Below are 12,422 nucleotides of genomic sequence, written 5' to 3' on the forward strand. Positions count from 1 at the left end.
TTTTTTTCTTCTTCTGTTGTGGCATATGCAGCAGGTGCCTGCTCGTTTTTCGTATGTGGGTAACAACATTTAACTATGTATATATATTTCCGAATTGGTTTAACTGCCACCCGCCTGAATCTATTTAAAATCAAATTTTTTTTTATTTCAACCGCCCGACCCGACCCGCGGATAAAATCTAATTTTTTTTATTTCAACCGCCCGAACCGCGGATAATCCGCGGACTCCGCGGTTGTGTCCGCAAACCGCGCATCTCTAGTGTGTATATATGTGTATATGTATATATATATGTGTGTATATATGTATATGTGTGTATATATATGTATATATATACACAAATATATATGTATAATGTATATAGAGCGATGCTGCATGATGCCTCATTATTTCAACAGTTGCTAACCCCTAAAGTGACCGTTTCTGTGCAAACTTTGATGCTTATTCCCTGGAGAAATGTGTCCAAAAAAACCTTTTGGAGTTCAGATTTCAATGTGTATTAGTAACGTCCAGCACAGAACGTTTTTTTTAATCCCGAATCGTTTTAAACAACAAATTATTCTTTGCTTTTCTTTATTCAGTGTGAAAGTCAACAGTTTCCAACTTGCGCCGTCCAGTTTATGGCCAACATGGAAGAGAGTAAGCTCATCCTAAACGTTGACGAGGAGGGTCCCTTTGCGGTCTTCTCCAAAGACAAACCCCCGGAAAGCCTCCCCCTGCCTCAATCGTCATCCTTTGACTCTTCAGCATCCTCCGCTAGTGCTGTTCCCCCCACCAACATGGCTGATTCCTCCTCCGCTGACCCCATGCCACAGGAGGGCAGCTCTCCAAGCACAGTTAAGCCAGACCCCAAAGATGTTCTGCATCCACAGAAGCAGCCAAGAATACCATCGCCTGAAACTGTCAGGGAAACACACCCTTCTGCAAGCACCATAGAGGACCAATGGAAGGAGAACTTCAGTGTCTGGACGGAGTATCAGCGCAAGATGGCAGAAGAAAGCTCCGGTAGTTCCTCCATTTCTGTTGTGGAAGACTCACAATCCCACCAAGGAGAGGGGAGGGCAAACGCCGACCTAAAGTGCCTGGGAGGTGGTGGAGGTGTGCGTGGTACTCACTTGAGAAGACGCCAACAGGGCTCCCTTTTGGATGGCCGGCGCCACAGCAGAGACACCTACTTGGAGGTCCACACCTACGGAGACAAGATCAAAGTGGTGATTCTCCCCAACGGCTCTCCGGTGAAAAGACGCAGAGTTTTTCACCGCCAACTTGGAGACTCGTCCCCGAGCTTAGCCACTCCCATCCGCTGGCTCGGCGTGATGGGCCTGGTGGCCTATGGCTTCTATGTGATCCCCATGCCCGCCAACGTGACTGCGGTCTTCGGGGTGGCATTTGGGCTCGTTTTGATCTTCGTGCTGCTGTGTTTCCTTCCTACACCATGGCCCACTCACAGGGGGAAGTCGCAGTACAGCATGCACAGAAGAAGGTATTCACTGGACGAGAACACCGATGCAGAAACCCTTCAGGTAAAAATACTGAACATTTGTTCTGCATGAATTCCCTTATTCAGGTTGCATATTGAGGGAGACAACCAAGCATTGGTTTTTATAATACACTTTCTACGATCGCACTGCATCATTTTAGACATTTTAGGCCAGGGGTGCTCATTACGTCGATCGCGAGCTACCGGTCGATCGCGGAGGGTGTGTCAGTCGATCACCAGCCAGGCATTAAAAAAATAGTCCTAAAAATGAGCGATCATAAATCTTCACTATGACGTTACTTTCGTCACTTGATCTTGGTCTTCTGAGATGACGCTGGCTGCTGCCAGCTCATTAAAATTACCGACTGGAAGGCGAGAAACCCTTTATTTCAACAGACTCTGGCGCCGTACCTGTCGTCAAAACTCCAAAGACTGACTGCACAGTTGCGCTAACAAAATAAGAGTCTCAGAAAGCTGGCGTGCACAAGCTAGCAAGCTACGGAGTTTGCCGACAATGTATTTCTTGTAAAGTGTATACAAAGGAGTACGGAAGCTGGACAAATAAGATGCCAAAAACCAACCACTTTCATGTGGCATGAATTCCCTTATTCAGATTGCATATTGAGGGAGACAACCAAGCATTGATTTTTATAATACACTTTCTACCATCGCACTGCATCATTTTAGACATTTTAGGCCAGGGGTGCTCATTACGTCGATCGCGAGCTACCGGTCGATCGCGGAGGGTGTGTCAGTCGATCACCAGCCAGGCATTAAAAAAATAGTCCTAAAAATGAGCGATCATAAATCTTCACTATGACGTCACTTTCGTCACTTGATCTTGGTCTTCTGAGATGACGCTGGCTGCTGCCAGCTCATTAAAATTACCGACTGGAAGGCGAGAAACACTTTATTTCAACAGACTCTGGCGCCGTACCTGTCGTCAAAACTCCAAAGACCGACTGCACAGTTGCGCTACCAAAATAAGAGTCTCAGAAAGCTGGCGTGCACAAGCTAGCAAGCTACGGAGTTTGCCGACAATGTGTTTCTTGTAAAGTGTATACAAAGGAGTACGGAAGCTGGACAAATAAGATGCCAAAACCCAACCACTTTCATGTGGTATTGGACAGAAAGGAGGACTTTTTTTCTCCTCCATTCGAAAATGCGGACGTTATCAGCACCACTGTCTGATTCCTATCAATGCAAGTCATCAGAATCAGGTAATACACCAACTTATATTCTTGTCTTCATGAAAGAAAGGAATCCATATGTGTTAAACATGCTTGTATTATCTTTAAACACCTTTAACTTATTAACAATATTAACTATATGTGTTAAACATGCTTGTATTATCATTAAACACCTTTAACTTGTTAACAATATTAACTATATGTGTTAAACATGCTTGTATTATCATTAAACACCTTTAACTTGTTAACAATATTAACTATATGTGTTAAACATTCTTGTATTATCTTTAAACACCTTTTAAGTTGTTAACAATATTAACTATATGTATTAAAAACATTCTTGTATTATCATTAAACACCTTTAATTTATTAATATTAACTGTGTTAAAAATGCTTGTATTATCATTGAACACCTTTAACTTGTTAACAATATTAACTATATGTGTTAAACATGCTTGCATTATCTTTAAACACCTTTAACTTGTTAACAATATCCATTCGAAAATGCGGACGTTATCAGCACCACTGTCTGATTCCTATCAATGCAAGTCATCACAATATTAACTATATGTGTTAAACATGCTTGTATTATCATTAAACACCTTTAACTTGTTAACAATATTAACGATATGTGTTAAACATGCTTGTATTATCTTTAAACACCTTTAACTTGTTAACAATATTAACTATGTGTTAAACATTCTTTTATTATCTTTAAACACCTTTAACTTGTTAACAATATTAACTATATGTGTTAAACATTCTTGTATTATCATTAAACACCTTTAATTTATTAATATTAACTATATGTATTATATCATTAAACACCTTTAATTTATTAATATTAACTATGTGTTAAACATGCTTGCATTATCTTTAAACACCTTTAACTTGTTAACAATATTAACTATATGTATTAAACATTCTTGTATTATCATTAAACACCTTTAATTTATTAATATTAACTATGTGTTGAACATGCTTGCATTATCATTAAACACCTTTAACTTGTTAACAAAAACATATATTTCATAAATAAGTAAGTATAAATGATATATATGAATGAGGTAGATCCCCACGACTTGATCAATTGAAAAGTAGCTCACCTGCAGAAAGTGTGAGCACCCCTGTTTTAGGCAATGATCCCAAATGTCCCAAATTGACAAATGTCAATTAATGTGTTTGTTATTCAGCTAGCTGAATTCTGATAGGATACAAACTGTAAACTAAAAACAACAGCATTGGAAGGAGCATAATATGACATGAAGATAATATGAATACTTTTAGATCAATCAATCAATCAATGTTTATTTATATAGCCCTAAATCACAAGTGTCTCAAAGGGCTGCACAAGCCACAACGACATCCGCAGTACAGCGCCCACATCAGGGCAAGGAAAAACTCACAACCCCTATGGGACGTCGATGTGAATGACTATGAGAAACCTTGGAGAGGACCGCATATGTGGGTGATCCCCTAACCCCCTCTAGGGGAGACCGGATGCAATGGACGTCGAGTGGGTCTGACATAATATTGTGAAAGTCCAGTCCATAGTGGATCCAACATAATAATGAGAGTCCAGTCCATAGTGGATCTAACATAATAGTGAGAGTCCAGTCCATAGTGGATCTAACATAATAGTGTGAGAGTCCAGTCCATGGTGGATCTAACATAATAGTGTGAGTCCAGTCCATAGTGGATCTAACATAATAGTGTGAGAGTCCAGTCCATAGTGGATCTAACATAATAGTGTGAGAGTCCAGTCCATAGTAGATCTAACATAATAGTGAGAGTGCAGTCCATAGTAGATCTAACATAATAGTGAGAGTCCAGTCCATAGTGGATCTAAAATAATAGTGAGAGTCCAGTCCATAGTGGATCTAACATAATAGTGTGAGAGTCCAGTCCATAGTGGATCTAACATAATAGTGAGAGTCCAGTCCATAGTGGATCTAACATAATAGTGTGAGAGTCCAGTCCATAGTGGATCTAACATAATAGTGAGAGTCCAGTCCATAGTGGATCTAACATAATAGTGAGAGTCCAGTCCATAGTGGATCTAACATAATAGTGAGAGTCCAGTCCATAGTGGATCTAACATAATAGTGAGAGTCCAGTCCATAGTAGATCTAACATAATAGTGAGAGTCCAGTCCATAGTGGATCCAACATATTAGTGAGAGTCCAGTCCATAGTGGATCTAACATAATAGTGAGAGTCCAGTCCATAGTGCATCTAACATAATAGTGTGAGAGTCCAGTCCATAGTGGATCTAACATAATAGTGTGAGAGCCCAGTCCATAGTGGATCCAACATAATAGTGAGAGTCCAGTCCATAGAGGATCTAACATAACAGTGAGAGTCTAGTCCATAGTGGATCTAACATAATAGTGAGAGTCCAGTCCATAGTGGATCTAACATAATAGTGAGAGTCAAGTCCATAGTGGATCTAACATAATAGTGTGAGAGTCCAGTCCATAGTAGATCTAACATAATAGTGTGAGAGTCCAGTCCATAGTGGATCTAACATAATAGTGAGAGTCCAGTCCATAGTGGTACAACATAATAGTGAGAGTCCAGTCCATAGTGGATATAACATAATAGTGAGAGTCCAGTCCATAGTGGATCTAACATAATAGTGAGAGTCCAGTCCATAGTGGTACAATATAATAGTGAGAGTCCAGTCCATAGTGGATCTAACATAATAGTGAGAGTCCAGTCCATAGTAGATCTAACATAATAGTGAGAGTCCAGTCCATAGTGGATCTAACATATTAGTGAGAGTCCAGTCCATAGTGGATCTAACATAATAGTGAGAGTCCAGTCCATAGTGCATCTAACATAATAGTGAGAGTCCAGTCCATAGTGGATCTAACATAATAGTGAGAGTCCAGTCCATAGTGGATCTAACATAATAGTGTGAGAGTCCAGTCCATAGTGGATCTAACATAATAGTGAGAGTCCAGTCCATAGTGGATCTAACATAATAGTGGGAGAGTCCAGTCCATAGTGGATCTAACATAAGTGTGAAAGTCCAGTCCATAGTGGATCTAACATAATAGTGAGAGTCCAGTCCATAGTGGATCTAACATAATAGTGTGAGAGCCCAGTCCATAGTGGATCTAACATAATAGTGAGAGTCCAGTCCATAGAGGATCTAACATAACAGTGAGAGTCCAGTCCATAGTGGATCTAACATAATAGTGAGAGTCCAGTCCATAGTGGATCTAACATAATAGTGAGAGTCAAGTCCATAGTGGATCTAACATAATAGTGTGAGAGTCCAGTCCATAGTAGATCTAACATAATAGTGTGAGAGTCCAGTCCATAGTGGATCTAACATAATAGTGAGAGTCCAGTCCATAGTGGATCTAACATAATAGTGAGAGTCAAGTCCATAGTGGATCTAACATAATAGTGTGAGAGTCCAGTCCATAGTAGATCTAACATAATAGTGTGAGAGTCCAGTCCATAGTGGATCTAACATAATAGTGAGAGTCCAGTCCATAGTGGTACAACATAATAGTGAGAGTCCAGTCCATAGTGGATATAACATAATAGTGAGAGTCCAGTCCATAGTGGATCTAACATAATAGTGAGAGTCCAGTCCATAGTGGTACAATATAATAGTGAGAGTCCAGTCCATAGTGGATATAACATAATAGTGAGAGTCCAGTCCATAGTGGATCTAACATAATAGTGTGAGAGTCCAGTCCATAGTAGATCTAACATAATAGTGTGAGAGTCCAGTCCATAGTGGATCTAACATAATAGTGAGAGTCCAGTCCATAGTGGTACAATATAATAGTGAGAGTCCAGTCCGTAGTGGATCTAACATAATAGTGAGAGTCCAGTCCATAGTGGATCTAACATAATAGTGAAGAGTCCAGTCCATAGTGGATCTAACATAATAGTGAGAGTCCAGTCCATAGTGGATCTAACATAATAGTGTGAGAGTCCAGTCCATAGTAGATCTAACATAATAGTGTGAGAGTCCAGTCCATAGTGGATCTAACATAATAGTGAGAGTCCAGTCCATAGTGGTACAATATAATAGTGAGAGTCCAGTCCGTAGTGGATCTAACATAATAGTGAGAGTCCAGTCCATAGTGGGGCCAGCAGGAGACCATCTCGAGTAGAGACGGATCAGCAGCGCAGAGATGTCCCCAACTGATGCACAGGCGAGTGGTCCACCCCGGGTCCTGACTCTGGACAGCCAGCACTTCATCCATGGCCACCGGACAGATAGGACAAATATTTAGGGGGGAAAAAATTAAATAATACTCTTATCTTTAAATTACTTTTATCTTTAATTATGAACATGATTTTGGTGTACACAGCAGGTGGTGCCAAACGACTTTTCTCGCACACAAGTCAGTTTTTCTTCCTGTCGTCACACAAAAGGACCTGAAAGAAAAGTGTCTTAAAGTTGTAAAAAAAAAGGTGCAGTTGGGGCTAATGTTTGGTTAATGATGAGCAAACAACATTTCCACGAAGATTAGATTTTAAAAATGAGGCTTGTCACATAATCGGGTCATTACAATAACACTTAAAAGTCTTATTTTCTCCTGCCAGGGCTGGATGAATATAACACACGACTATAACCCAGAGATGTTCCAGCCGACTGACGCACATCCCGTCTATGTGAAGCTGGAAAGCAGCGAGCTGCACGTGTCTTACTCAAAAACCTTTTTGGGGGTGCCTAATGAGAGGGAAATCCTGCATTCACACACTTACCAACTGGCCAACTGTAAGGTATGTTTCTCCACTCTTAAACATGTTTGGTTACATTTTATAAACACAAAAAATATAACACACAAGCTGATACGGTATTAACAGAAGATATACATTTTTTTTCACAATAATTACTAAATTAAAATGTCTGGTGTTCAGCTTTTAAGTTGTCAGTCACAGCTGTCTCGCCCACACGTGCACTTACACAAAAAGCAGGTCCAAAAGAAGCAACCAACACTTTGCGGACATGTTGTTACGATAGGTAATACAGACAATTATAGCTAACGGTGGTTGTTAAACTTGGCTAAATGGTTATCGTAAGTTAACGACACACGAAGCTTATGCATGTGTTACACAAGTCATGGATTACATTACATTTTAATTTTAAAGCAGTGTAGTGTGGAAGGTCAATTGGGACAACATTAAATAAACCTTTGATTAAATCTGTCATTATAATTGAAATTAAATATGTGTTTTAAATGTAGTATATATATATATATATATATATATATATATATATATATATATATATATATATATATATATATATATATATATATATATATATATATATATATATATATACATATAGATGTGTATATACTGTATATAGGTGTGTATATATATAGATGTGTGTATATATAATATATATGTGTGTATATATATATATATATATATGTGTGTACCGGTATATGTATGTGTGTGTATATATATGTATGTATATGTATATATATATATATATATATATATACACATACATACATACATACTAGAGATGCGCGGATAGGCAATTATTTCATCCGCAACCGCATCAGAAAGTCGTCAACCATCCGCCATCCACCCGATGTAACATTTGATCAGAACCGCACCCGCCCGTTATTATATATCTAATATAGACGATGCAAGGCATTAGTGAGGTTATAAAGCTTTTGCCTGTTAAAGAAAGGAGACTGATCCAATGCAGCACAGACATTCGCGTGCCACGCTGTCACGACCCAGACGCACACCAGTGCGCAATCATATGGGAGCCGCGCTGAGCGCACCTCCAAGCGCGTCTCGCTGCCGGCGACGGCCGGGTATATGGGCCCGACGCTCCAGCGCCATCCATCTTCAGGGCTAGTTGATTCGGCAGGTGGGTTGTTACACACTCCTTAGCGGGTTCCAACTTCCATGGCCACCGTCCTGCTGTCTATATCAACCAGGGTGAGCCCCACCCCTTTCGTGAGCGCACTGCGCGCGGAGTGACCCCTGTTACGTGCCCCCGGCAACAGGGGTGGCGGGCAGGTAAGCTGCGCGGGCGGGGCGCGCGGAGTGACCCCTGTTACGAGCCCCCGGCCACGGGGGTGGCGGGCAGGTAAGCTGCTCACCTGCTGCGCGTGACGCCGGCCGCGGCGAAGGCGGACGAGGCGGGGTGTCGGTGCGGTGGGCGCGGTGGTGACCCTGGACGTGCGTCGGGCCCTTCTCGCGGATCGCCTCAGCTACGGCTCCCGGTGGGGCCCTCTCGGGGGAAGGGGCCTCGGTCCCGGACCCCGGCGAGGCGTCGGGGGCCTTCTCCGCTCCGTAAAAGTGTCCATCTCTTTTCTTTTTTTTTTCTTCTGTTGTGGCATATGCAGCAGGTGCCTGCTCATTTTTCGTATGTGGGTAACAACATTTAACTATGTATATATATTTCCGAATTGGTTTAACTGCCACCCGCCTGAATCTATTTAAAATCTAATTATTTTTTTATTTCAACCGCCCGACCCGACCCGACCCGCAGATAAAATCTAATTTTTTTAAATTTCATCCGCCCGATCCGCGGATAATCCGCGGACTCCGCGGTTGTGCCCGCAAACCGCGCATCTCTAGTATCTATAAGTATATATGTATATTTATATATGTATATGTATTTGTGTATTCATATATATAAACATAATCTCATTTAAACATTTGTTTATTTAAGTTTGTCCCATTTAACCCTCCACTTGGACCTATTAAGAAAAAGATGCCTGTCATGCAATTCATGTTGACTTCCACCATCAGGTCACCCTTGAACCAGCAGGTTTGGCTCGAAAAAGGTTCTGGAACAAAAAGTACCCCATCCGCATAACCGTGGCAGAAGGAAAGACCGAGGAGGAGAGTGTGACGGCAGGACAGGAGGTGGAAGAAGGGGCAAAGAGAAACCCGCTTCCTGTCAATCTCTATCTGTTTGCCAACACGGGGCGGGAGAAAGAGGAGTGGTTCCAGTACTTCCAATCTGCTTCCACAATGAAAGATGGAGAGGACAGCAAGAGTAAGTATAGGCCTCTTTATTAGGTATAGGCCCATAAGTGGGGAATATTTTTCCCGAACCCCAAATCTGGGTTTTGTTGTCTGCTGAGAATAAGTTAGGCGCTTGAACAAATGCAATTGAGGACCCCTTTTTTTATATACTTTCTGTTAGGAGCTACGCTAAACAAAACTGCCAGCAATTATATGTACAATCTACCATAGGTCGCATTAAATAGGGTTGTCCCGATACCAATATTTTGGTACCAGTACCAAAAGTATTTCGGTACTTTTCCAAATAAAGGGGACCACAAAAATGTCATTATTGGCTTTTTTTTTTTTTTTTTTTAAATCTTAGGGTACATTAAACATGTTTATTATTGTAATTTAGTCCTTAAATAAAATGGTGAACATACTAGACAACTTGTCTTTTAGTAGTAAGTAAACAAACAAAGGCTCCTAATTTAGTCTGCTGATGTATTTAGTAACATATTGTGTCATTTATCTACCTATTATTTTGTCTACATTATGAGGGACAAACTGTAAAAATGTATTATTAATCTACTTGTTCATTCACTGTTAATATCTGCTTACTTTCTATTTTAACATGTTCTATCTACACTTCTGTTAAAATGTAAATAATCACTTATTCTTCTCTTCTTTGATACTTTACATTAGTTTTGGATGATACCACACATTTAGGTATCAATCCGATACCAAGTAGTTACAGGATCATACATATGTCCAGGGACATATTTGCTGAGTTTATAAACATAATATACATTTTTTTTAAACGAAAGAAGATTTTGTGATGGTAAAAAATATCGATGTAATAATAGTAGTATCGACTCGATACGCTATTGTAATTGGTATCTAATTACAGTGGATTTTAGCTGTAGATCCGCCAATATTGTAGCGTCCCGGAAGAGTTGGTACTGCAGGGGATTCTGGGAATTTGTTCTGTATTGTTTATGTTGTGTTGCGGTGCAAATATTCTACCAAAATGTCGTTGTTTAGTGTGGTTTCACTATATGGCACATGTTTATGACAGTGTTGGCATTGTTCATACGGCCACCCTTATTGTGACATGTATGGCTGTTGAGTAAGTGTGCCCTTCATTAGAGTTGGTACTGCAGGGAATTCTGGGAATTGTTCTGTATTGTTTATGTTGTGTTGCGGTGCAAATATTCTACCAAAATGTCGTTGTTGTTTAGTGTGGTTTCACTATATGGGACATGTTTATGACAGTGTTGGCATTGTTCATACGGCCACCCTTATTGTGACATGTATGGCTGTTGAGTAAGTATGCCCTTCATTAGAGTTGGTACTGCAGGGAATTCTGGGAATTTGTTCTGTATTGTTTATGTTGTGTTGCGGTGCAAATATTCTACCAAAATGTCCTTGTTGTTTAGTGTGGTTTCACTATATGGCACATGTTTATGACAGTGTTGGCATTGTTCATACGGCCACCCTTATTGTGACATGTATGGCTGTTGAGTAAGTATGCCCTTCATTAGAGTTGGTACTGCAGGGAATTCTGGGAATTTGTTCTGTATTGTTTCGGTGCAAATATTCTTCCAAAATGTGTTTGTCGTCGTCGTTTAGTGTGGTTTTACTGTATGGCACAGGTTTATGACAGTGTTGGCATTGTTCATACTGCTACCCTTAGTGTGACATGTATGGCTGTTGAGTAAGTATGCCCTTCATTAGAGTTGGTACTGCAGGGAATTCTGGGAATTTGTTCTGTATTGTTTATGTTGTGTTGCGGTGCAAATATTCTACCAAAATGTCCTTGTTGTTTAGTGTGGTTTCACTATATGGCACATGTTTATGACAGTGTTGGCATTGTTCATACGGCCACCCTTATTGTGACATGTATGGCTGTTAAATAAGTATGCCATTCATTAGAGTTGGTACTGCAGGGAATTCTGGGAATTTGTTCTGTATTGTTTCGGTGCAAATATTCTTCCAAAATGTGTTTGTCGTCGTTGTTTAGTGTGGTTTTACTATATGGCACAGATTTATGACAGTGTTGGCATTGTTCATACTGCTACCCTTAGTGTGACATGTATGGCTGTTGAGTAAGTAGGCCCTTGAAGAGTGATTGAAGTCAAGATGATTGCGTCAGTTCATCATTGGCCGCAATTAAATCTTGGTTAGACTTTGGTAATTAGAGACTATATGATTTGGAACTATTTTGGTGTAAAACGGACCAAACTCGCCACAAAATTAACATCAAGATTGATTTAAAAAATATATATTTTTAAAGATTGGAAGTTGTCGTTAATCCCATGTGGGTGCTTCAGGGGCCGAAGCATCCATGGGATCCGCGCCTATGCATTCTACTAGTCATGATGTTTCCTATTGGCCATTTCAACTTTGATTTAAATGAGCTAAGTCCCAAATGTTGACCCTAGATTGGGACAACTACTATACTAGTTGTCCCAATCTAGTATAGTAGATTGGGACAACTACTTGACAAGGCAATGTATTCTGGGACTTGTAGTATCCATTTGGATCAATAAAAAAGTTATTAAGAGCAAGACCTTAGTTAAGTGTTATATTTGCTAGCTCCCAGTGACGTGCAGTCACTAGAGGCAGGTGAGGCGGGGCCTCACCTGCCATCATGGAAAGAAAAAAAAATGTAAAAAGAAAAAAAATTAATTAAAATGTTATATGTATCCAGTGATTATACTATAAAGTTATTTTCCATTTAACTTCACCAGTTTTAGATTATTTTTATTCAAAATCGCTGAATTTTCACATTTGCCGTTC

General features: G+C 40.2%; 1 protein-coding gene across 1 annotated transcript in view; it reads left to right on the top strand.

Moving 5' to 3' along the window:
* LOC133615620 (uncharacterized) overlaps positions 1–12,422 on the top strand; it is a 48,336-nt gene that overhangs the window by 3,280 nt on the left and 32,634 nt on the right. Inside the window, exons 2-4 of the mRNA XM_061974354.2 lie at positions 579–1,520; positions 7,242–7,421; positions 9,423–9,672. Of these exons, the coding sequence (XP_061830338.1) occupies positions 618–1,520; positions 7,242–7,421; positions 9,423–9,672 (1,333 nt within the window). The 5' untranslated portion in view covers positions 579–617. The remainder of the gene's footprint in view (positions 1–578; positions 1,521–7,241; positions 7,422–9,422; positions 9,673–12,422) is intronic.

This window comes from Nerophis lumbriciformis, linkage group LG22 (genome assembly GCF_033978685.3).
Source record: "Nerophis lumbriciformis linkage group LG22, RoL_Nlum_v2.1, whole genome shotgun sequence".
NCBI lineage: Eukaryota > Metazoa > Chordata > Actinopteri > Syngnathiformes > Syngnathidae > Nerophis > Nerophis lumbriciformis.